At 36.6% G+C, this 27,075-nt stretch overlaps 1 protein-coding gene across 1 annotated transcript in view; it reads left to right on the plus strand.

Annotated features, from left to right (window-relative positions):
- DNAH8 (dynein axonemal heavy chain 8) overlaps positions 1-27,075 on the plus strand; it is a 167,268-nt gene that overhangs the window by 98,729 nt on the left and 41,464 nt on the right. Inside the window, exons 52-69 of the mRNA XM_054162298.1 lie at positions 913-1,150; positions 2,242-2,384; positions 4,906-5,040; positions 8,697-8,819; positions 10,566-10,779; positions 11,308-11,417; positions 12,141-12,304; positions 14,144-14,336; positions 14,741-14,863; positions 16,433-16,563; positions 17,614-17,767; positions 18,239-18,403; positions 19,058-19,284; positions 20,031-20,149; positions 21,015-21,118; positions 22,772-22,948; positions 24,363-24,530; positions 26,842-27,054. Of these exons, the coding sequence (XP_054018273.1) occupies positions 913-1,150; positions 2,242-2,384; positions 4,906-5,040; positions 8,697-8,819; positions 10,566-10,779; positions 11,308-11,417; positions 12,141-12,304; positions 14,144-14,336; positions 14,741-14,863; positions 16,433-16,563; positions 17,614-17,767; positions 18,239-18,403; positions 19,058-19,284; positions 20,031-20,149; positions 21,015-21,118; positions 22,772-22,948; positions 24,363-24,530; positions 26,842-27,054 (2,901 nt within the window). The remainder of the gene's footprint in view (positions 1-912; positions 1,151-2,241; positions 2,385-4,905; positions 5,041-8,696; positions 8,820-10,565; positions 10,780-11,307; positions 11,418-12,140; positions 12,305-14,143; positions 14,337-14,740; positions 14,864-16,432; positions 16,564-17,613; positions 17,768-18,238; positions 18,404-19,057; positions 19,285-20,030; positions 20,150-21,014; positions 21,119-22,771; positions 22,949-24,362; positions 24,531-26,841; positions 27,055-27,075) is intronic.

Here is a 27,075-nt window from a genome sequence, read left to right on the forward strand (position 1 = left end):
GATATATTTAGTCTGCTTTCCTGGGTTTGTAGTTCTGAAATGCAGCGCTACAGGCTGGGGTCGGAGTGGCTGGAGAGCTGCCCAAGAGAAAGGGACCAGGGGGTACTGATTGACAGGTGGCTGAACATGAGCCATCAGTGTGCCCAGGTGGCCAAGGAGGACAATGGCATCCTGGCCTGCATCAAGAACAGTGTGGCCAGCAGGAGTAGGGAAGTCATTGTGTGCCAGGACTCAACACTGGTTAGGCCACCACTTGAGTCCTCTGTCCAGTTCTGGGCTCCTCAGTTTAAGAAGGACATTGAGACTCTTGAACGTGTCCAGAGAAGGGCAAGGAGTCTGGGGAGAGGCCGTGAGAACAACCCCTACATGGAGAAGCTGAGGGAGCTGGGATTGTTTAGCCTGGAGGAGAGGAGGTTCAGGGGAGACCTTATTGCTGTCTATAACTGCCTGAAGGGAGGTTGTAGATAGGTGGGGGAACTCTTCTCCCAGGCAACCAGCACCAGAACAAGAGGACACAGTCTCAAGCTGCACCAGAGGAAGATTAGGCTGGAGGTGAGGAGAAAGTTCTTCACAGAGAGAGCTGTTGGCCATTGGAATGTGCTGCCCAGGGAGGTGGTGGAGTCACCATCCCTGGAGGTGTTCATGAGGGGTTGGATGTAGCACTTGGTGCCATAGTTTAGTAGTCATGAGGTGTTGGGTGACAGGTTGGACTTGATGATCTTTGGGGTCTCTTCCAACCTTATTGATTCTATGATTCTACGGATTGTATGTTTTCTTTGGCAGCCTGCCTTGGTTTTCAGATTATGATTTAAAGTTTGAATACATATAAATAATGCATATGCTTGTATGTTTAAAAATAAAATGTGATTATCTAATATTTTCTTAATGCATAATATTTTAAAATATTTTCAGTCTATTAATCTTCTGGAGGGCTTGATTCCATCGAAAGAAGAAGGTGGTTTATCATCTACATCTCATCTGCATAAATTGTTCTGCTTTGCAATAATGTGGAGTTTAGGTGCACTTCTGGAGTTGGAGAGTAGAGATAAACTTGAAGCCTTTATTAGAGCTCATGATAACAAATTAGACTTACCAGGAATCTCACCTGGCTCCGGTCAAACCATGTATGAGTTTTATGTTACTGATAAAGGTAAGAGAAATTACTAATATTCTCTTATTTTTAGACTGGCATTTAAAAATGGAGAACAGCTTCTCTGAAATTTAAAATACTCCTTTAGTCCTTGTACAGTCATATAAGTGGAGATTTTTTTTGCTGACAATATACTGTTAACACAGATTCTGTATGCAATGCCTCTATGCATGTAGGAAATCAGAAAAGAAGTATAGAATCCTTACTGGTAACATTTTCTTATTTTGTTTGTCTTTAATTATATTCTTACAGATTTCTATTAGCAAGACTACAGTTTTTAGACACTTAAGATAGCTTAGTCTAAATTAATATTAATTATATATTTCATTTCCTCACAGGTAGTGTTTTTTGTTTACAATTAGAATCTGAAAACATAATAACTATTACTTATTCATATCTGATAATCAGTAATAAATCTTATGGTTTATGAGGCTGCAAGGATGGTGTCATATTTCGAATATTGTGAATATTATCACAGAATCAATAAGGTTGTTTTGACTAGTGTGATATTTTCTACAACAAATTTATACTTTGAATAATGCACAGCCAATTTCACTAAAAGCTTACTGTTCTTTCAGTGTCTATTCTTACATGAGTAGATCTATTTCTCTTATATCTAAATTCAGAATTTTATTTGCCAGCAGTGTTTAGTGTACACATCCATAATCCCCATTCTTGTGTTCTAAAACTGTTCACCAGCAGGATAAGAATGCGTTTCTAGGCACACATTCTTTGTTTTTGTTGGTTTGGGGTACGTTTGGGGTTTGGTTTTGATTCATTTGAAGGCTGGGATTTTTTTGTGTGTGTTTTGTTGTTTGTTTAATTTAAATAGTTATATATAAATTTAACAAATATTTGCATATTTAGTAGGATTGTAGATAATTAGGGGTCATTACTAAGTATGTCCTTTGTTAAATGAGTTTTAGCTATATCTGAAAACACCTTTTTTTTTTTTAAATTATTATTTTATAGTACTTTGCCCATAACATCTAGGATCTTTTCCTTTTTCCTTTTTCTTTTTCCTCTACTAACAGAAAGTTGAACATGATAATAACATTGTGAAATATTTTCCCCTGATTTTATCATATTAGGCGAGTGGGAGCACTGGAGTAAAAGAGTTCAGGATTATGTTTATCCAAAAAACGATGTTCCAGACTATGCCTCCATTTTGGTTCCAAATGTTGACAATGTCAGAACTCAGTTTTTGATAAACACAATTGCAAAACAACAGAAAGTAAGTATAGGATTACTTTTAAAAGTACATGCCTACTGTATAAAAGAAATAGAAACTACTTATTAAGTATCTGGGGTTGCAATTGTTCTTAATATTCTCTGTCTCTAGTCATTGCTCACCAGGTGCATATTGCTCCATTCTTATTTTCATAGCATGAATGTTCTGTACATATTTTGCCTGGGGAGGTGGTGGAGTCGCCATCATTGGAGGTTTTCAGGAGAAGACTTGATGGGGTGCTTGGTGCCGTGGGTTAGATGTTTGGGTGGTGTTGGATTGGTTGATGGGTTGGACGCGATGATCTTGAAGGTCTCTTCCAACCTGGTTTATTCTATGTATGTATTCTATGTGTATTTCTGTGCACAGGCAAAATGTTTTAAGTATTTTAAGTATTCTTTTTTAAAATATTTCTTTTTGTCATAAAAGTTTTAGCTCCAATTACCTAGCATTTTTCTCAATGTCATAAAACTTTCTTCTTAGTCTTTTTGCCATATTAATTCTCTTCTAATGTATACCTTTTTGAATAGAGAAACAAGGAAAATACATTTCACAAGGTGGTTCAGTAAAAACCTGAAATTCCTAGCCCTTACAGTATTTTTTCTCCCCTCTAATTAGGAAAGCTGTAGTTTATAGCAGCAGCCACAACTGTAGAAAAGGAGAGCACTCCTCATGCAGCTTTAACCAGTAAGGGCCAGCGTGATGTTATGACTTTTGACTCAGGCCACATTGAACAATAGTTAGTAAAACTTATACAGGCCTGTTTTCAAACAGAGTAAGATCTGAGAAATGCTCATTTTGCTTCAGCTAAATGGTGCTAACACCAGCAACTTCCTATGGAAATCAGTATCAGCTTGTGAAACAAGTCAGTGTGTTCCCTTCTTCAAAGCAGAAGCCCAGTATTAGAAATACCACAAGTGTGTAAGTCAGTACTGGAACCTATTTTTCCTGTAAAATTCTGGGATTTGGACAGAAAACCTGTTGATTTGGTTTGATGAAATTATTTCAGGGTCTGTAATTGGCCTTTGATGTATCTGGCACAAGTTATGAAAACATGAAGAATCTTTGTATTTGGAAACAAATAATGTCTTGGGAGATATTGATTATATTTCAAGGTGCATTCTTTTGGTCATCATTGTAATAGAAATTAACAAATCGCTTTCAATCTTATCAAAAAAGTATCTGAAACCTGGCATTTTCCACAGTTCTCTGTGGTTTAAATCTCCCTCTCTTCAGCTGAAAAGTTTCAGCATTCAGTGTGCAATGGTACTTGTGTATGCTTCCCTGTAGAGCAGAGCATTGCCCTCCATGGAGGCATTTAGCTTGCTTTGTTTTGAGATATTTTGTATTTCCTAAAGTTTGATTTAATCACATAATGAATTGTGATAGAGAAATACCTATTTTATTTTTGTCTTCTCCTCTGGATCAGCTCATAGCAGCATGACCTTTCTTTCCACCTACAGCTGAATTACACATACTAGATGAAACCAAAGTGGTGTTTAACAGGTCTGACTTCACTCATTGGCTCAGCAAGTTTATTACTATCATCTGGTCAGCTGATCAATTGGATGTTCAAAACTAGGCTGAAGAGTGAGACTGTATGTTATTATTGTGGCTATCTGTTGGAGAGCATTCAATTTAAAGCAGGAACAAGTCAGTCAGGAGTATATGAATATTTCAAATCTCCTGCATTGTCAGCTTCAGTACTCACATAAATAAATACACACTCCCTTTCGCAAGCTGATTAAATTCCTTTCATGGAGCAGATATAATAATGAAGATAATACCATCTGTCACAGAGTATTCTTACATGTCTGAAAAAACAGCAGACTAATTTGATGATTTCTGTAAAGGGTTTAAAAGAAAGAAGCATTAATTCTTTGGTTCATCAGCTTTCTGGTTTAGTTTGAGATTTTACCAAGGTAAGATGGAGACCAGGAAAGACTGTCTTCTGTCTTAGCATATTTGTTACTTTCTTCTTCTTTCGTCTTATTCTTTCCTCTTTTTTCTTCTTCTTCTTTCTTCTTCCTTCTTCTTAATTCTTCTTTTTTGTTCCTTCTTCTTCTTTGTCCACCCCACCAACCAACAGTTTACAGATTAACCAGAAAATAAGTTTTATACTCTTAATATATAACATTAAGAGAAAGTAGCAGTAAAATACTTGCTGTCAAAATACCATCTTGAACCAAGAATTTTATGCACCTTTAATCTGAATAAACCTTATTAAGGTCATCCTCTACAAGAGAATCCTGTGGTGAATGTGTTGGAAAGTGGAAGAAGTTAGGCAACTTAAGGAAAAATGTCAAGTATATTCTCACTTTGTCTTTTCCTTTTTAACTGCCAATAATTTTCCTGGAGAATCTGGGTGGGATGAAAAACATCTGCTGTGTCACTGCATGTGGAGACACAGGAAAACCTTACCAGAACAATATATCATTGAAAAGTAGACACAGAATGTATCACTTTCTCTAAAATAGGTCTTTTCTGTGTATTTGATTATAAGTTTTGATTGAAATGTCTGTTACAGGCGGTTTTGCTCATAGGAGAACAGGGGACTGCAAAGACAGTCATGATTAAGGCATATGTGAAGAAATATGACCCAGAAGAGCATTTGTCAAAATGTTTAAACTTTTCATCTGCCACAGAACCATCCATGTTTCAGGTAAAAGTATAGATTTTAAGCAACTCGTGTATATAATTTCCTTGCTACGTATTTAAAGCGTGTTTGTTTCTGATGATGAAAGAAGCAGATTTAAAATAGAATCTAAAGAATGTTTTTCCTCTAAATCACTTAAATGCTTTTGAAAATTCTGTGAATTATAATCTTAAAAATTAAGTCCCTTCATGGAGCTGGTCTTCCAGACTTCATCACAAACCCAAGCATCTTTTTAAAGAAACTAATATAAATGTTATTAAGAAATGGTGAAAAGCAATGGCTTAAACATATATATTTTTTTAAATTCTTAACTGATAGAATAGCTGAGTTTTTATGTTATGCACAAGATCTCTAGCTGTGGTTTAAGTCAAACTCTATGGTAGAATAAGGCAGGAAGCCATTCATGCATGCAAGATTAATTGAACAGTGTCCTTTGCTTAGTGTCCCTAGAGCATTACTATCTTGAAAACAAACCCCAGACTTCCTTGTTTCTGGCACAGAGAGCCTATGAAAGGATCTTAATTGTGTCTTGTCTTTGCTGCAGTCCTGTAGCACCTCAGAAGACACACTCCTCCTTTTCAGCTAGCTAGCTATCTGAAAACAGAGCTCACTCTGCCAATTTCCAAGAGAGAGGAGCAGCAGTAAAACAGTTGAAATGCTTCTAAACACTTGAAAGAGCCACATGCACTATAGTTTTTTAAGGCAGAGTCACCATGCTGGGGGCATTTGAAAGATTAGGTGATTTTGGATGTCAGATGTGCTACAAAATTCTTGATTACTTATGTAATCACATTTTTTCTCTTAGCAGTTTCTCATATTCACCTTAATCACATCTCAAAAATGACATTATTATTAACAATATTCTAGATGTGTTTATCTTGGACCACTGAGCTAATTAATTTCCTATGGGAAAAAATGTGGCAGAAACTTTGAATAAATGTTTTATTTGCCGTCTGTTTCAAAAATTCTATTAATACTTCTGTCTTTATGAGAGTACATGCTACATTGCTCATACAGGGTGATATTTGCTCTTGTAAAACTGGAAAATAATTTGTCTAAGGAAAATAATTTCTACCATCTTGTAAGGTATTTTGTTCTGCCATTGCTCTTGTTCCAACTGCCTTCAGAACTTACCTTAAAAGGTTATTGTCGGGAAGAGAAATCCATCGACGTGGAGGGTGAGGGAAAGACTCGCAGCAATCAATATGATTGATAAGCAAGCTTCACTTTATTGTTAGAAAGCACAGCTTATATAGTATTTCAGCTAAATATGCACAAGTGTAATTATTCCATTGGCTATTAGTCCAGGGTTACATCATAATATCCAGCCTACCTACAGTTAGAATCTACGTGCAAATTCCTCTCTAATTAGCTCCTTGTTTTACTTATCCTTTATCTATACTCACAGCTGCAAGCACAGCTCCAAGGTCACAATGACCCTCCATGCCCCATCCACACTTGCAGCTGCCAGCACATCCTCCAGGCTTCAAGGCCGTGGTAATCCCCTAATATCAGCGTACCTGCTCACTGCGAGTAGCAAACATTAAGATGGAGTACGGCCTACACACTTTGTTCAAGCAGCTGTTCCATAGAACTATGCCCCTGCGATTCAAGCCATTCCTCAACAGGTTATTGCCACCAAAATGTTAAAATACTGTATGCCCAGGGAGGTGGTGGAGTCGCCGTCCCTGGAGGTGTTCAAGGGGAGATTGGACGTGGCACTTGGTGCTATGATCTAGTTGTGAGGTCTGTTGGAACAGGTTGGACTTGATGATCCTTGGGGTCTCTTCCAACCTTAGTTACTGTGATACTGTGATACTGTGATACTTAGAATAGAATAGAATTATCCAGGTTGGAAGAGACCTTTGAGATCATCGTGTCCAAGCTATCATCCAACACCATCTAATCAACTAAACCATGACACCAAGTGCCCCATCCAGTCTCTTCCTAAATACTTCCAGTGATGGTGACTCCACCACCTCCTTGGGCAGCCCATTCCAATGGCCAATCACTCTTTCCATGAAGAACTTCTTCGTAACATCCAGCCTAAAGCTTACAAGACAGCTGAAAAAAATCATTGTAAAAGGAGACTAAGTTGCTTCTTTATGGTCTGTGGTTGTACTGCAGGCATAAACCAATTGAGCTTGCCCAGGGGAAATCCAAAACAATCATAATTTACAGACAGTGCATGATAAACTCTCTGAAAGCAGATTCTGTTTCTCTCCTGAGCTACCCTTTGGAAGGGAGATTCATAAATGCCTTTCTAAATAAGTGTGGTGGGTTGAGAGGAAAGGCTCTGCTTTCCCTCCCCCACTGAGAAAGAAACCACAGCTAAAACTCAGTCGGAGAAATGAGAGTATATTTTACAAGGAAACAGGTTATATGTAACACAACTAATACAGGTATTTTACAATATATACAGGAATATACAGCAAATGAACTCAACCAGAAACCAGACCCCCCACAGAGGGGGCTTCCCCCTGTGCCCCCTTCACCCCCCTACCTCCCTTCTCCCCCAAAGAGGTAGAAGAAGAGAAAAAAGGAGGGGTTAGCACAGCAGACAGAGGCCTATGCACAGTGAATTAGTTAGTTCTTATCTCTTGGCAAGAAGCCCAGAAGCAGTCCAGTGTGGAAGGGACAGTGAAGAAAGGAAGACTGAGAGAAAGTTCCAGCCACTCTGGGTCCAATCTCACCTCCCACCTTACTTGGCCAATGAAATTTGTTTAGAATACCAAGATATTTTATAAACATTTAGCCAGTGTGCCCCTTTCTTAAAGGCACAGCCTCAAACGGTCACAATAAGTTTAGTATTTATAGAAATTGTGATTTGGATAAAGAAAATACCATTTCTGTTTTGATTCACAACTTCTGATTTGTTTATTTGCTTTTCTCTTAGCAGTTTCTTTTGCATTAATCTTGACATGTTTGAAGACAAATAAAATTTATAAGAAGATGTAATATTTCATACAGACATAATGTGACATTCTGAAATTAATGTCATTTTAGTTTGGTGACTTCATTATAATAATTTATTTCAGTGCTGCTAAATGAAATAATAAATTCCATGTTTGAAAACCTGTTTAAAACTTATTTGGTAGCCAGAAATGGGTCAAAGGACATAGTCCTAAAAGCCAGGGAATTGCATAGAACTGAATGTTGCTGTCTAGAGCTACCTGAAGGGAGGTTGTAGCCAGGTGGGGGTTGGTCTCTTCTTCCAGGCAATCAGCACGAGAACAAGAGGACACAGTCTCAAGCTGCACCAGGGGAAGTTTAGGCTCAAGGTGAGGAGAAAGTTCTTCACAGAGAGAGTTGTTATCTGTTGGAATGTGCTGCTCAGGGAGGTGGTGGAGTCGCCATCCCTGGAGGTGTTCAAGAGGGGATTGGACGTGGCACTTGGTGCCATGGTTTAGCAGTCATGAAGTCTGTGGTGACAGGTTGGACTTGGTGATCTTTGAGGTCTCTTCCAACATTGGTGATTCTATGATTCTGTGATTCTGTGATGAGCAGAGTAGAGTTGCTTAATGGTGAAGCCAAAACGAAACTGCTAACAAACACAAGAAAATCATTGGATAAGTGCTGCAGCAGAAAGCAATAAGTAACATGGTTTTTTAACAGTACATTTTAATTATTGTTGCAAAACCAGAACTTTCTTTAATTTTTAGAGGACAATAGAGAGTTATGTGGAAAAACGTGTTGGAAGTAGTTATGGACCTCCTGGAGGCAGAAAAATGACTGTGTTTATTGATGATATAAATATGCCACTTATCAATGAATGGGGAGATCAGGTAACGTGTTTTTTAACAAATACAACTTATTCTCAAACTATGTATTGTTGCTGGGTTTGGGGGTGTGTATGTGTGGTGTGAGTGTATTTTTTGTTTGTTTTTGTTGTTGTTGTTGTTTGTTTTGTGGTTTTGTTTTTATATATACATGAGAATCAGTGGACTGATTCTTAACTGTTGATTAACTTAATCTTAACTTAATCTTACCTGATTCTTGACTGTTAACTATTGAACAGGCTTTCTAAGTGTAGCACACAGATGGAGGGGAAAAAGAGAGTAGGTTTATTGAAGTGATGTGTAGGATAATGTATCCTATCTTACAGTATCTCCAATTCCTCATATAATTTAAGACTAAATAAAAAGCATCACTGTACCCAAGTACCATATTATTAATTACAAGATTGCAATTAATTTGGGAGCACTAGTAAACAAACTTTCTGCATAACAAACGTGTGATAACTTGGTGAAAGTAAGGCTATGTCCAGATTCAGAAGTGACACATTGGCTTGCAAACCATATTAAAGATTTCTGGCTTTTGATTAGCCCATCTGTGGTTTGGGTGAGTAACACTCATATGCCTATACATACCCACGATCAGGCACAAGAATCTCAGTTCCTTCCCATAGCAGATCTGAAATATTTCCAGCCCAGGATCCTATGTCTTCTGGAATGTCTATACTAACATAAAGACCAAGAATTCATACAATTACTTTTGAAAATTTGCTCAGAATGAATAACAAGTGAGAAATCTGGGGCCTCTAGGCACTTCTGAATGCTCAGGCTTGCTGGCTTCTGTGTTGCTCACACTTTACGTTAAGGCTACTTGGAGCATTGGGTTGGTTTGTTAAGAGTGTGAGGAGTGAGTCTGGTGGTGAGAGTGGGCTTGGGGAAGTACTTAAGAGGCAGCATGGATATAAGTGAGCGTAGATAGACTGAACAGTTCCTCCTCTTCACTTTGGAAAGATGTTTTTGTCAAAGTGGAAGCCAAGCATATGTTCTAGTATTTCTGAACTGAAACCTAGCCTTTTACCTAAATGTCAATATATATCACTGTTTTGATTTTCACAATTTACTCTCACCTGAGAGCAGTTTAAATGTGCTTTTTTTTTATTTTTCCCATTGAAACTAGTGTTGAGTAACCCAAAATACCTAGCTGTTTTACCATAGTCTAGAACAAAGATGGCTGTGTTTGAGGAAAAGCCTTCACAGGCTCAGGCAGTGTTAATTAACAGGAAGGATCTCCATTATGGAAGGTCCTCCCCTAGGTCTTCCATTATGGCTCAAGACATTGCTGAATTATGTTTAATGGAATGATGGTTTGATTGGTGTCCTGCTGTATACGATGTGACTTTGTTTGGGTATGTGAGCACATAAACCTTGCTGAATGTTAATGGAGTAGTTGCTACGGGGACAAATTCTGATGCCTCCTGATCCATACAGGTGCTGTAAAATGTAATGTGGAGTGAGTAACCTTTTCAGAATAAACAATTTTCTATTAAAAAAACCCACAACGTAATTGCTTTGCTCAAGAAAGAACAAAAAATCATAGGTTGGGCATCTGGAGCTGCATGTCCAGCAGCACAATACAGAAGAAACCCATTTTTTTCCTCAGTTCATTACCGAACTTTGTTTGGGTAAAAGGAATACAAACACAAGAAGAAATTAAATTATCAGGGTTTTGTTTTTTTGTTCAGTTGTTTTGTTCTGTTGTTTGATGTTCTAATTTGTACGAGTTACATAAACTTACAGGTAACAAACGAAATAGTTCGTCAGATGATGGAAATGAAAGGAATGTACAGCTTGGATAAACCTGGAGACTTCACTACAATTGTAGATATACAACTAATAGCAGCAATGATACATCCTGGAGGAGGCCGCAATGATATTCCCCAGCGTTTAAAGAGACAGTTTTGTGTATTCAATTGTACATTGCCATCCAATGCATCCATCGACAAAATTTTCGGTACTTCTTTCTCTTGTTTTAGTATAAATATTTGTTATCATTGACTTAAAATGTATAAAAGCACTTGCCATGCAAATTTAGAGCACTTCCAGGAAAACAACTGAACTACTGAACTGTGTTACAGCAAAATTGGTTCTGTGGTAGAGAAATTACTTCCTTTAAATGCTTGTCTTTCTAATTTTGGACAAGCAAAATAATAATGTAATGGCATTTCCTGAAAGAATATGAGCACTGCTATTACTACATAGTTTACCATCCCACCTCTGCTGTGTCTGAAATGTCCTCTGTTGCTGAAGCTCTCAATTCTGTTCACTTTGTCAGTACAGTATGCTGTTAAAAGCCAGCACTTACTGCCAGATGATTCTACACTGGTTCAGCAAAGCCATAGTCAAAAGAGGCAACATTATTTTATCTGTGATGTAAATACATGTTAATGTTTTAAATAAGTACATGTATGTCTTGTTCACAACCAGCCTTATCACATCCTACAACTTGAGGTTAGTTGTATATTGTATTTTATCTTTTCAGGTATTATTGGCTGTGGATACTTTGATCCCTGTAGAAATTTCAGCCCTAAAGTATGTGATATGGTGAAAAAATTGATTCCAACAGGCAGAATATTGTGGCAGCGTACAAAGGTATAAATATAAGGGAAAGTTTTATCATAATAATTCTGAATAGTGCCTGTTAGTGTAATAGAGAATAGGATAGGATAAGACAGGATAGGATAGGATAGGATAGGATAGGATAGGATAGGAGTAGGATAGACTAGGATAGGATAGGATATACTAGGATAGACTAGACTAGACTAGAATAGGAGTAGAATAGACTAGGATAGGATAGACTAGGATAGACTAGACTAGACTAGAACAGACTAGAATTAACCAGGTTGGAAAAGACCTTTGAGATCATCAAGTCCTGTATTCCTTAAGAATATATCTGTAACAACAGAAAAATAGGAGAAAGATGAGCTAAAACCACATCTTTTCTGTATAGAAGAGATATATGGAAACATCATTCCATTCATGCCTAGGATTTTATTTGTTACCCAAAGATTTATTTACTAAAGATAGGAAACAGGGAGTGGAATTCTTTATAGATTACAATTTTTTATTTAGAAAACCCAGAACAACATACGCAATAATCACATAAGACTTGAGGCTTTACATTTAGACGCCAGCTCCTGCTTTCAAACTTATAAGGTGTTTTTGATGACTTCTTAGTGTTTGCCCACAGTATTATCTGTGAAAACTGGTAGTTTTGGTATTTTTATGCTTTACATTTTTTAATGTATAATTCGGATTATTCTTGATTCCTTCTAAATGTAATTGATTTCAAATCTTCACAATATTTTTCTTTAGACAAAGATGCTGCCTACACCATCTAAATTCCACTATATCTTCAACCTTCGAGACCTTTCAAGAATTTGGCAAGGAATGCTAACTATAAAGGCAGAAGAATGCAGCAACAGCACCGTCCTTCTAACACTTTTTAAACATGAATGTACCAGAGTAATTGCTGACAGGTATAACAACTATGGCATTTTATATTTAGTAGGTTTAGCTATTTACTTTATTTATGCTCATGCATCTGAAAAGCTTATTATGACAAACTTCATTAGGCCGATATCAAAACTTTAGTCCTGCTTTACATGCAGTCTGCACTGGAATATTATCCCAGCAACTGTCATAAAATCAGAATAATAAGATCTCTTTCTTTGGAAAAAACCTTGAAGGTCATGGAGTCCAACCATTATGTAACTGCCACGTCTGGTGCTAAACCGTGCTCCAGAATGGCTTGAATTGGAAGGGACCTTAAAGATCATCCAGTTTCAACCCCTCTGCCTCCTACTAGACCATATTGCTCAAAACCTCATCCAGCCTGATCTTAACCACTTCCAGGGATGAAGTGTCCACAGTTTCTCTGGGCAACCTGTTCAAGTGTCTCACTACCCTCATAGTAAAGAACTTCTTCCTAATGTCTAGTCTAAATCTGCCTGCTCTTGCTTAAAACCATTGCTCCTTGTCCTGTTGCCACACACCCTTATAAATATCCTTTTCCAGTTTTCCTTTAGGCCCCTTTCAGGTACTGGGAGGCTGCTATAAGGTTTCTCTTCTGCAGGCTGAACAGACCCAACACCCTCAGCTGATCCTCATAGGAGAGGTTCTCCAGCCCTCTGAAATGGTTACAAATGAAACATAATAATATTGTCAACCAGTTTCATTTACCATCCCTACCTATATCCTCTGGAATTTATCATTTTCTTCCATGAGAGCTCTGAATCAACAGGCAGATGCCTTCTCATTTTCCTCAGGAAGATGCATAATAAACTCAAGGGCCAAAGAAGTACACTGCTATTACAACCTATTCCAATGTCCCAGAGGAATTCTGATTTGAAAATCCTGCATAGATTCTCCTCTCTGCTTAGAAGCACATGCTGAATTTGGGAAATGCATGCAGGAAATCTAAAATGAAATCCTGTCCATCAGCTGCCAATGGTATAATAATGAAGACCAGAAATTTCTACTGACTTTAATAGTTCTTTCTCTATGATCTGAAAAAGCCTACTCAGTGTAAATCCATTACAAATTCTAACAGAACTGATATTTCTAAGTGCCTCAACTACTGTCTATTATAAAACCTCACCAATTACCTGAAATTCATGTATATGCATTAACAGCAGAAGTGCTGTTAATAGAAAAGGGGAAAATGTTTAATTTGAATTTGAGATTAGGATCGTACCCACTGGTGAAAAAGTTTCATACAGGTGACAGTGCATAATTTTTTGTTTTAAAGTTAGAGCAGTAAAGTAGGAGCAGTATCACAGAGGTTTACTGAAATGCTATTTATTTGTTGTAGGTAATTTAAAAAACGTGAGGAATATATGTATTTGTCCAGAGATGTTATGTGGTGAAGCAAGAGAGGGATTGTGACATGCAGTCTCTTCTTCCATGCTGCTTCTAGATTGCACTAGTATTATAGCATCACTGAGAAACACTAACAATAATGAATGTATATTTAAGCTATAGCTATATCACAGTCCTCCGATACTCCTTATTTATTTGAAAACTGAGAGCACTGTGTAACAGGTTTTTCATGTTTGTCCTATTTTCCTACCAACTGTATCACTGAAAAAGAAAAGAAGTAAAGATGAAAAAAATTTTTCCTCTAGTTTGCTGCTCACAGTTGACATTCCATTTTTCTGGGATCGAGGTGATTCATTCTTTATGTTTACCATTTGGTTGGCTGCTTCTCAGATAATCACAGCCACAGATAATCAAAGTACTCAAGGATCTTGATCTGTTAATATTAAAACTTAAATGAACCTTTTTTTTTTAATTTCAATGATCTCTGCCTCTTTTAGATTTATTACTCCTGAGGATACAACTTGGTTTGATAAAACCATTAATAAAGTAATTCAGGAATGTGTGGATGCAAACTTAACAGAAGTTCTCCAAGATGAACCATATTTTGTAGACTTTTTACGGGACATACCTGAACCAACTGGTGATGAACCAGAAGATTTCGTGTTTGAAGCACCAAAAATTTATGAGAAGGTATTTAATTTTACACTAAAATGACTAGGCACTGATTTCTTCCCTTTAATTATCAAGTGTGTTATATTGCTGACGTCATATCATACAGAATGTTTTATGGAATACATACCACATTATTTGTGAAGACAAATCTAAATTGCTTCTGGTTATTATGCAATAAGTAATTTTAATTATGTTAAAGTTCATAATGCCATATAAATGTTGTTTAGTTTTTCCTGGTTTTCCTGCTTTTTCCTCCCACCATGAGCAGAAAAATTCTGCTTAAGCACAGCTAAGATCACTGTAGTGAATTAACAGGAAAATTTGATTACACATGGCCAGTGCGTGAGCTCAAGATTTGTAGGTTTACATTCTGAAGGGCCACACTGGTACTGTTACTGAATTTTGTATTTCTTTATTTTCAGGTTCCAAGCTTAGAGTTTCTGTGTGAAAAGTTGCAAATGTACCAGAGACAATACAACGAATACATTAGAGGCTCATTTCTTGATTTGGTATTTTTTAAGGATGCAATGACACATATTATTAAGGTTTGGAGTTTATTACTTTTTTAGTTGCTGATTTGGGCAAGCTATGATTGAAGGGCACATTCTGAAAAGCTATTCTTATCCCTAAACATGCCATCATTGCTTAATAATTTTTAAGAACTAGGAAAGAGCTACATTCATTTTACCTGTGTGCATGTTTTTGTAATAAATACCTAATTTTATATATTTGTTTAAGCTTTTATGTATTCAGGGATAGGAAGATTTTCCTAGGAGGGGTCGTAAGGAGGTGCTTTTTAATTTTGTATGTAGGATGGTTTTTTAATCCTTTAAAATACAGAGAACACTTCAAAGGTATCTGTACATGACAAATGACTGAAATATCAATCTGATTGGATGAGAGACATGAAAAGAAATATAAATCAGAGCTGCAGTAGAATCAGTCTGTAAGGCAGAGGAAAGTCTTAATTTACAATCAGTTCAACTCCTATTCAGAAAGGAAGATATAATGGAAAAACTTATCTCAAGACAGGTTCTGATTCATGGTGGGGAAGGAAAAGACTAAACATGAGATTTATTCAAATCACTCTGCCTAATGTGTCAGTTCTCTCAGGAATTACTTAAACTTGATGATCCATTTACTGAAGCCACAGTGAAACCAAACCAGAAGGTTTGGTTCTTCTCTACCTGACCTGTAGTGAAGCAAATCATTTTGCTTGCTTTTGCATTAAAAAGTTCATGTGATACTAGGTGAATTTCACAAGGCCTTCAATGTCTCTAATATTCCATTTTCATTGGCAAGTTTTAACCAGAATTCATGGGATATGCACTTTGGTAGCAGACAGGAGCCCTGCTGCCACTGTGGTGACAGTAAATTTAGTCACCTTCATAATGTCACTTCTAGATTTCTGTTTTAATGTCGTTGTCTGGGTAGGCTCAGAAGGAGCTGTGCATAAACCCAAAGCTTCTTTAAAGGAAAAAATGAATGGAATTGAAAATCTTGATGTAGATGCCAATCTTTTGCATTCTGTACATGATTTACATGAGGAGCAAAACAAATTGTAGCATCTTAACAGTAATAGTGCACTTAATATATAATAAACTCAAGGAAGATATGTATACAAGGGACATGTATAAATGAAATAGCATAGCAAGTTTTTAATCCAGAGTATGCATCTTGGAGACTCATTAAGAAAACTATCTCAAAGGAAACACTGAAGGTAGAGAAAATAGAAGGTAACACTACACGATAGTTTACATGTGTCCAAGTCTTTCAGACTCCTGAAATTAAGAATGTAGTATGTTTATTCTTCTAGCTAAAGTTTCCTGATATTTTAAAACACATTGAGGATGACACCTTCAACATAAACCGGAACTCAGAATGTCTCTTTATATATTTAAATCCTCTATATGATTATAATCATCCTATATTCTTACGTTCAGCTTTTTCACTGGCTAAATTATATTTCCAAAGAATGTACAGGTGCTCTTTTAAGAGGAACAATTTTCTGCAAGTACCATTTTGATACTCTAGTAAATATTGTATAAGAGATTTTTAATTTTCCTAATTTACATTTTTTAATTAGTTTTTCTTCATTTTTTCCCCCTATATAGATTTCCCGAATAATTCGGACACCATATGGAAATGCATTACTTGTTGGAGTCGGTGGTTCTGGAAAACAAAGTCTTTCAAGGCTGGCCTCCTTTATTGCTGGCTATAAAATATTTCAGATCACTTTGACCAGGTAAGAAATGCAAGAAATATACAAATTGAATTTATGCTATTGCTTTCTTTTTGTAAACTGGTTAGGCCACACCTTGAGTACTGTGTCCAGTTCTGGGCTCCTCAGTTTAGGAAGGATGTTGAGTTGCTGGAATGTGTCCAGAGAAAGGCAACAAAGTTGGTGAGGGGTTGGAACACAAGCCTTATGAGGAGAGACTGAGGGAGCTGAGGTTGCTTAGCCTGGAGAAGAGAAGGCTCAGAGGAGACCTTCTTGCTGTCTACAATTACCTGAAGGGAGGCTGTAGACAGGTGGAGGTTGGTCTCTTCTCCCAGGCAACCAGCACCAGAACAAGAGGACACAGTCTCAAGCTGCACCAGGGGAGGTTTAGGCTGGAGGTTAGGAAGGAATTCTACACAGAGAGAGTGATTGGCCATTGGAATGGGCTGCCCAGGGAGGTGGTGGAGTCACCATCACTGGAGGTGTTTAGGAGGAGACTTGGTAGGGTGCTTGGTTCTATGGTTTAGTTGATTAGGTGGTCTTGGAGGATAGGTTGGATGTGATGACCGTCAAGGTCTATTATTCTATTCTATGCTATTCTATGCTATGCTATGCTATGCTATGCTATGCTATGCTAAACATGTTAACCTTATGTTTTCAACAGTGTTTTGTTTCTATTTTTTTTAAACTTATTTTGTCACTATTTAAAAATTAGGAAAACAATAAATTCTTGTCTGGTTTACATACAAAGTAAGATTTCTTGAGCTGAAAAGCTGGACCATGTGTTAGCTTTTCCTGAGTCAAAATATGTATGTTTATAAAGGATGCTTTCAGTATCATGGTTTCGTTGATTAGATAGTGTTGGATAATAGATTGGATGCGATGATCTCAAAGGTCTTTTCCAACCTGGTAAATTCCATTCCATTCCATTCCATTCCATTCCATTCCATTCCATTCCATTCCATTCCATTCCATTCCATTCCATTCCATTCCATTCCTAAAAGACCATAATCTGAAAATAACAGTATTCTGCATTGGTCTAAATTAACCAGGATTGTTTCCTTTTCTTCCTAGGTCCTACAATGTAAGCAATCTCTCAGATGATTTAAAATTGTTGTACAGAACAGCTGGGGGAGAAGGGCAAGGCATCACTTTTATTTTCACTGATAATGAAATAAAAGAGGAGTCATTTCTGGAATACATAAACAATCTGCTGTCTTCAGGCGAGGTAAGGGTCTTAGCATGACAGACATTGTATTTTAGAATCAGAAACCTGCAGAGTTTACTCCCACCATTTTTTTCCCTATTTCTATTAATTTAGGTAATAAATTGATTGTAGAATCAATAACAATTAACTGTAAAATACAGCAGCTTTTAAAGTAAGGAATGCTCTTTGTATGAATTTCCTTTATACCTCTATTTCAGTGTAAGCCAGGAAAAGATATGTAGCTTTAATGGAAAGTTCCATAGCCTTTATTAAATGAAGATTTGTTGGCCAGGCAAAATCCTTACTCTTCTTGAGACAGACTTCCTCATCTTTAGTAGACTTAGGTAAATCTAAATGAGGGACAAATTTGTTTTTTTTATTAATCTGTTTAAACTGCTTATATGCAGAGAGATAAAGATGTAAACAGAAAAATATGTATAAACCCTAAAATAATTACATGCCTGTAATTAATTTTCTTAATTTTATAAACAGATTTCTAATTTATTTGCTCGGGATGAATTGGATGAAATCACCCAAGGATTAATAGCTGTGATGAAGAAAGAGATGCCTCGCTGTCCTCCTACCTTTGATAATCTTTATGAATACTTTTTATCTCGGGCAAAGAAGAATTTGCATGTTGTACTCTGCTTTTCTCCAGTAAGTTTTTACTTCATACCTATCTTCTTACTTCCATTAGCAAACTATTTCATAAGGTATGACAGGATTATTCAAGCTTTACGTTTTTATGGAGACTTAGACATGCATTAAAAGATTACTGAAGTCTGGTTGGAATTGCTGATGTCATAAAAATAATGGTACAGCTGTCAGAAGTTAAAACCAAAATTCTTAAAAATTAAATCATCCTTACAAGTTTGTTGTATTAAAGATGTTCTATTCACCCTGAGCACAGCTTCCAGGACAAGATGTAAGCAGGCGAAGACCTTTGTTACCCTTCTCCTACACATGTTAATTTATTTCTTTTCCTTTTGGAATAATCTTTCCTAATACAAAGCAATGAATATATCTGTGTGAAACTCTTGCTTGTTACCTGAAAAACAAGAATTTAATGGAGATCAAAATAAGTTAAGTGAGGTTTTAAAACACTAAGAAACATTTCTATTTGTTATGGACTTCTTAATTCAAATTACATAAAATATTGAATGTTCAAAGTTTAACAAAATACTTTAAAAAACTGGGCAAGTATTCTAACAGGGAAAAAAAATCTCTAATTATTTATATGACTAAACATCTTGATTGACTTAATTAAGTAACATATTCTAAATTAACAGTGTTGTTTGGGGTTTTTTTTAGGTTGGTGAGAAGTTCCGTGCTCGTTCTTTGAAGTTTCCTGGCCTCATATCAGGGTGCACCATGGACTGGTTCAGTCGATGGCCCAAGGAAGCTCTCATAGCTGTAGCCACTTATTTCCTCTCAGAATTTAATATGGTCTGTTCTGCATCAGTTAAAACACAAACAGTGGAAACTATGGGTCTCTTTCATGATATAGTTTCAGAAAGCTGTGAGAATTATTTCCAAAGGTAATGTTTTATACAAATGCAATAATCATGGAATTGTTGCTATCGATTTTGGGTTTTGAACTCATTGTGTTATATAAATAAAAAGGTGTATTTTAAGGCTAATACAAAAATAAATCTGCTATACCAATAATACGCAAAGGCCATGAAAAATAATTACTATTCTGTAGCAAATTCAGCATCTTCATTACTACTATTCTGGCTGAAGGAGCTGGGATTGTTTAGCCTGGAGAAGAGGAGGTTCCGGGGAGACCTTATTGCTCTCTACAACTACCCGAAGGGTGGATGTAGCCAGGAGGGGGTTGGTCTCTTCTCCCAGCAACCAGCACCAGAACAAGAGTACACAGTCTCAAGCTGTGGCAGGGGAAGTTTAAGCTTGAGGTGAGGAGAAAGTTCTTCACAGAGAGAGTTGTTAGCCATTGGAATGTGATGTCCAGGGAGGTGGTAGAGTCACCATCCCTGGAGGTGTTCAAAAGGGGATTAGATGTGGCACTTGCATGGTCTAGTAGTCATGAGGTCTTGGGTAACAGGATGGACAAGATGATCTTTGAGGTCTTTTCCAACCTTATTGATTCTATGATTCAATGATTCTATTCAATGATCTTTAATCTTACTTATGAAGACTTAAAAAAAGTAGTTGGAAATCACAGCTTGCATTCTGAAGAAATTGAAGATTTATATAATTTTCTGTTTCATTGGAAGCAGTCAAATAGTTTATGTGTTTATATTGCCAATGTACTATGTTTCAGCTATCGAAGAAGAACTTATGTGACACCTAAATCCTATCTCTCTTTCATCAATGGCTACAAAGAAGTTTATACTGAAAAGTTAGAGAGTATTAATGAACAAGCTGACCGTATGCAAATTGGTAAGCAATATACAGATAAATGTATATTTCCATGCACAGTCTCAAATTATCTGTGTTTTAATATTAGACTTCCTGTTCAGTGATCACTTAAAATCAGTTCTGCTGGATCATGGTTCAAAACTGGTAGCATATGAGGAACATTTCCAAGCACTCCAGTTCTGATCAGCTCATAACGATTGCCTTAAAAGAATGGCTCAAGGAAGTTGCTAGCTAAATCATTCATTTCAGCATTATATTAAACTTTAATAGTTCCAGTTTAGCATTTGTGACAGAAAATAGGACCTAAAAATGGCCAGAGTGCGTCTGATTTACTAGTGCATAGGTAGCTATAAACACAGTTACTGATTTCACATGTATATTTCCCTAGCCTCCCACTTTATTGTTAATCCCTTAGTCTTCAAAATAAAATGATTGTGTATAGGTGCCCATTCCCATGTACATTTTCTACTGCAGCATCCTGATAAAGTTTGTCTTCTTATGGGCAATATTTATGCCAGTCAGAAAATATACTCAATAGTTTCATTTGCACAGAAAGGGTGTATTTCAAAATAACAAAAATACTGGTCATCCCTGACTCCAAATGTGCTCGACTATTACTGCATCCTAAGGAACTTTCTCAAAAAGTATGTTGTGAATTATTTAGCTATTATCTCATACAAACATCCTTTATTCCTTGGTCTTTTATCAATTTGTGTCAAAATATTTAGAGAGTTAAAATGATTAACTTTGAAAACTGTTTCAGTTTGTTTGGATATTATCCTGATACAGGATTTAAATTTTACATTGTTACTCTCAGCTGATATAATGTCACTTTTGTCATCTCCTTGCTGGCATTTCTCTAGATTATATATTTTACTTTAAATAGGTTTGTCTAAGCTGATGGAGGCCAGTGAATCTGTTGCTGAACTCTCTAAGAAGCTGGCCGTTAAGGAGAAGGAACTGGCTTTGGCATCTGTTAGGGCAGATAAAGTAAGTACTCGAGTGTTAAATAGCAAAAGGCAGCAGATAGCACCAGGATGTATCGTGGTGCTATTGCAGAATTTTCTCACAATTTGTGCAAGCCAAAAAATGTACACCATGATCTAAACCCATCCTCTCTCTCTAGCATGTTGATTCAAGCATTTACTTTTGAAAGTGGGGCATATTAAGACTGCAATAGAGGTCAAGTCCCTTCCTTGTTCTCCTTGCATTTGTTACCTGAGGGACTGCTTGCATTCTTCAAGACCTTTAATCTTTTGAAAGTGACAGTTATAAGACAGTGTTGAAACGATACTTATTTCAGCAGGACAACTGATATACTAGCAGAGTTTACTTTGTTTAACATTTTCATTTGATATGCATTTTGACATAATTCTCTGGCAATCATCCATGTAGCCTCTCAGTTGTCAAATTTTTCAATAGGGTACTACTTATGAATGACCAAAAGCAGAAGAATTGTGATAAGGGTAGAAGAAAAATAATGACAGATCAAATATTTATTTAAATCACATGCAGTATTATCATCCACAGTCTATGTATTTCTTCCCCTTAGTAACAGAATCATAGAATCATACAATTGTTAGGGTTGGAAGGGACCTCAAGGATCATCTAGTTCCAACCCCCCTGCCATGGGCAGGGACACCTCACACTGGAGCAGGTAGCTCAGAGTCACATCCAGCCTGGCCTTAAAAACCTCCGGAGATGGAGCCTCAACCACCTCCCTGAGCAACCTGTTCCAGTGTCTCACCACCCTCATGGTGAAGAATTTCTTCCTAACATCCAATCTGAATCTATCCATTTCTATTTTTGCTCCATTCCCACTGGTCCTATCTCTACCTGGCACCCTGAAAAGTCCCTCCCCAGCTTTCTTGTAGGCCCCCTTAAGATACTGGAAGGCCACAATAAGGTCTCCTTGGAGCCTTCTCTTCTCCAGACTGCAGAGCTCCAACTCATTCAGTTTGTCCTCACAGGAGAGGTGCTCTTAGAAATCAGAATTGGATTTCACACACAAAAATGGAGGGATTTACAGATTTTATCTGTCCTATTTTGTTCAAAGATGTTTGAGAGCACTGTTTATGTTCTTGTATAGGGTGTTAGCCTTGACTCTATAGCTGAGTCCAAAAACACTCTGACACCAACTGTATGTCACACATGTACAAGAGAATTAAAAATATATATACTGAATAACCAGACCAAATGGATATCTAATTAAAAGTGAGACTTTTTAGACTAACGGAGTAAAAGAGAGGCTGACTATTGGTGCAGATGGTATTCCATCTTGCAGATTTTGGTTAGCAATAGCATTTTTCACAGTATCACAGTATCACCAAAGTTGGAAGAGACCTCAAAGATATTTTTATCTGCAGAATTACAGTTAAAAAACCCAGGTAATGGTTGTATTTTGAAAGTATAGTTTCAAGTAGGATAAAAGTTATATAATGCCATACTAGGCATTATTTATATTATATATAAATATAATACATTATATAGTAATTTTATGTTTGTATATTCATATTAGTTAGAGTTAGCTTTGTATTTTTCTGTGTAATACCTTTTACATATCTGTTTTCTCTTGTGTTTGATATCTTAATTACTTATTCCACCATTTTATTTTAAACATTTTGTGTTTATTATCAATCCCAGGTACTAGCAGAAGTCACAGAAAGTGCTGAAGCTGCAGCTATAGTAAAAAATGAAGTCCAAGGTGTGAAAGATAAAGCACAAAAAATCGTAGATGAAATTGATTTAGAAAAAGTGAAAGCGGAGACTAAACTGGAAGCAGCTAAACCAGCACTAGAAGAAGCAGAAGCTGCACTAAATGTGAATAAAATTCTTACATTTTTATTAGTCTAGCACTATTTGAGTCACCCCTGAAAGAAAGGCTAGAGCCACCAGTTGTCACTTAGTTTTAACTCCTGTCACCAGCTCTTCCCAGTTAGTGGTCATGTATCTGATGAATATTTATGATGACTATGGAGCTCATATTTTGCCTTAGATGCATGAAGATTATTTTACAGCATTTTTTTCTGCTTCCATCTTAATACTTGATCATTATGAAGGTGTAAATCTTTCCAAAAGGTACAGATACCTTTAGAATATCTGTTATTCTGTATTCAAGAAAATACTTCCTGTACTAAAAGAATGCTTTTTTTTTCTACATAGTTAACTAGTTGTACCTATCTTTTAGGATTAAGAAAAGGCTGTCTCTTCCTTCACCAAAACCCACGCATTTATTTTGGACATAAACAGAAAATGAAGGAGATTCAGAGTGATTAGAATCAGGGTTAAGAAATTCAGAGGTGTTGCTCTACTACATAATTTCATGATTCTGCTCTGAACAATTAAAAAATAGAGCACTCTGGGATCAGAAATCATTGATGAATTACATTTTTAAGGCCTTTTGTTACAATTACCAGTATTTGTGTGAATAAAAGAGTTGAGTGGAAAAAGCCAGAAAAGGGACATTGTTTGCTCCTACACTAGTATTTAGATCATGAGATAAATGAAACTTCCAAAAAAGGTCACAAAATTTACTTATTTAGATCACAAAATTTGCTTATACTTTTACTTATTTGCTTATGTGGACTCATACATCATCTAGTGGTTTCTATAATGTGTCTGTAACAGCAGTTTCTAGACAGATATTGGCATGCATGTGTTTTGTAAACAAATAAATATGTTCGTTTTGAACTATGCAATCATTAATTATTTTTATATTGGTTATTGAACCAAGCAAAGTGTCAGGGATGCTACTAGAAAATGAGGTAAAAATCCCAGTATTTCATACTTAAATAACTTTAAACCAAAAAAAAAAAAAAAAAAAAAAAAAAAAAACCAACAAATCCATCTCAGAACAAATAATGGCACTCTGAGAAATTAAAAATGGTATTTGACCAGAGAAACTGCTTTTAATTGAGTCCTATGCAATTTTACAGTATACTTTTATTTCAGTCTCTTAGACTAATAAGTTAATGCAGTTGTTCCATGTATTTGAATTTGGGTTTTGAGTGATGTCTCTAGCATTGGGGAAATATTCCAGTCTAAAATATATCCATTAAAATTATTGAAGTTTCATGAAACTTATAAAAGTAAGTCCAGTTGTTCATTTCTTTGTACATACTTAGTACAGACTCATCTTGGAAAAAAAGTATAACAAACACTAAAAACAACATTGAACTGGAAAAAGAGAGTAATGGTATTGATGCAGGCTGCTGTTACTGTTTTCTTCAAATAGACCATCAAACCAGCGGATATTGCTACTGTCAGAAAACTTGCAAAACCTCCTCACCTAATTATGAGGATCATGGACTGCTGTCTGCTACTATTCCAAAAGCCATTAGATCCTGTTACCATGGATCCAGAAAAGCCTTGTTGCAAGCCGTCATGGGCAGAATCATTAAAAGTAAGTTGAGTTTTCAAACAGTGTTTCTTAAACATCAGACACAGCAACTTGCTATCAGAGAATTTATGATGCTGTTTACTCAAAACAGGACAGAATTTTATCACAAGCTTTGAGATGCACATAGTACCTAAATAGAGTTTATTTGGTAGCAAGAGTAGGTGAACTGCTCTCTCAGTCTGGAGAGGGAAAGAGACTCAGTTCTTTTGAATATTCCCGTGTTATGAAATTAGAGGCACAAATGAGGCCAAGATATCAACAGCCGGCTATTTATTACGCAAATAAAGTGGATGGATCAGAAGGGGAAAGAGATAAAATAGAGAGTGAGAGAGAGAAGAGGAAAGGAATTTTATTACCACACCTTTCACCCCCCAAGACAGTTTGAGTCTGCAGAGGAATGGTGTTGCAGCTTTGCATGTAGAGGAGATGTTGGGTCTGTAGAGGAGGGGTGCTGTAGCTTCAGCTGTAGGAGATGTTGTCCTCTGAGCAGCCTCTTCAGCTCCATGAGTTGCAGCAGGTGGAACTTAGGACACGAAGAGAGGGTTCCTCTTGGTCTTCTTTTTCCAAGCCACATGGTGATGTCTCTGTCCTGGTATTCTCTCCATTTTTCGTGTTTTCCTTCTCAGTGGCATTGTCCAGGTCTTTTCCTTCCATGTTTTCCTTCTCCAGTAGTTGCTAAGATCTTTTATCCAGTTTTTAGGTATGTATATTCCAGAGTATTGATTGGCCTCTGCCTATTTCCAGGAGAGCTGCAATCGTTATCTATGCACCTTCCCAAGAGTCGTTCCAGTGGCTCTGCCCAACACACATCAGCTATTGTCTGGGCAAGCAGCAAAGATGATTTTATCTTTGTTGAGTCACATCAAGAGAAACAAGATTTAGTCTCTCACAACTGCTTACACTACACACTTTTTCAGTAGGAGCTTTATATTTTTTCTTTCCCTTTCAATGACATATCACTTGATGGCAAATAGATAAATCATACCAATCATGTTTACCATACAGGAGATAAAGTTGTTCTGGAAAGCCTCTCTTTAGGAACATGTACATTCACATTTAAACAGTCTTTTCTGATCCTCCTGGGCTCCTTGACTGCTTGGGAGACAATTTAACTGACTAAGAAATAGTAGCTCTTTGCATTCTGCATTTTAATATTCCTGGCCCAAATTCCTTGGTCAGACAGCTATTTCTTCAAGCTGGACTTCGATCTTCTCTCGAGATATGCTTTTCTTTCTGTGCCTTCTCCTGCCATTCTTGAAATTCTTTTCTACCTCTATTGCTGTATTTATTTGCCACTAATTTTGCCTCTTTTTTGTGTGTGTATGATGGAAATTAAGAAAATTTGCTTTTTAAAGCTTTCCCAGGAATTAAGAAATCATCAAAGTGTTTTGTTTTTCACTGATGTAATGAAATAGAATAAGGAGTTATCTCACGCATTTCCATTAACATGTTAAACTTCTGTTAGGAAAAAAAAAATCAAACCAAATTATTTCCCTTTCCAGAATAATTTAGGTTACATTTTAAAAATGCATGAGCAGGTTTTTTGGCATTCTTTAGATAGATTACAAATATATCTCTGAGGCTTTATCTTGGTTCAATTATAATTTTTTTTGGTGACATTCTGCTTCTGAAATATTTTTCAAATGGCAACACGGGGATTTGGAAAATGGAAAGAATGTTGATAACTTCCCAGCCTGGTTACTAGAGTGTAATTGCTTAATTTTAAAGTGATTGAATGCATGTAGCAGTTACAAATGAATAGCACAAACATAATATTAGAATATAATAGAATATAATAGAATAGAGTAGAGTAGAGTAGAATAGAATAGAATAGAATAGAATAGAATAGAATAGAATAGAATAGAATAGAATAGAATAGAATAGAATAGAATAGAATAGAATAGAATAGACCAGGTTGGAAAATACCTTTGAGATCATGAAGTCCAACCTATCATCCAACACAATCTAATCAACTAAACCATGGCACCAAGCACCCCATCCAGTCTCTTCCTAAACAGCTCCAGTGATGGTGACTCCACCACCTCCCTGGGCAGCACATTTCGATGGTCAATCACTTTTTCTGTGAAGAACTTCCAGCCTAAACCTCCCCTGGCATAGCTTGAGACTGTGTCCTCTTGTTCTGTTGGTGGTTGCCTGAGAGAAGAGACTAATTAACTATAAGAGGACAATTAACTATATGAATTACTTTTTACAGAAAATTATAAGAACATTTTTTTAACATACCTATGAACAGAAGTTTGACTGTAAAATGTGTAAACAGCTTATAAATATCCTGTGTTGTTTTTTTTTGCAGCTTATGAGTGGCCCATTTTTGCAGAGCCTACAGCAGTTTCCTAAGGATTCTATCAATGAAGAGACAGTGGAATTACTCCAGCCTTACTTTGGCATGGAAGACTACACGCTGGAGTCTGCTAAAAAGGTGTGCGGCAATGTCGCAGGACTCCTCTCTTGGACACAAGCCATGGCAATATTTTACGGTGTTAACAAAGAAGTATTACCTCTTAAGGTAAAAGATTATCCCTTGCTT

Source organism: Dryobates pubescens, chromosome 6 (assembly GCF_014839835.1).
Source record: "Dryobates pubescens isolate bDryPub1 chromosome 6, bDryPub1.pri, whole genome shotgun sequence".
NCBI classification, from domain to species: Eukaryota; Metazoa; Chordata; class Aves; order Piciformes; family Picidae; genus Dryobates; species Dryobates pubescens.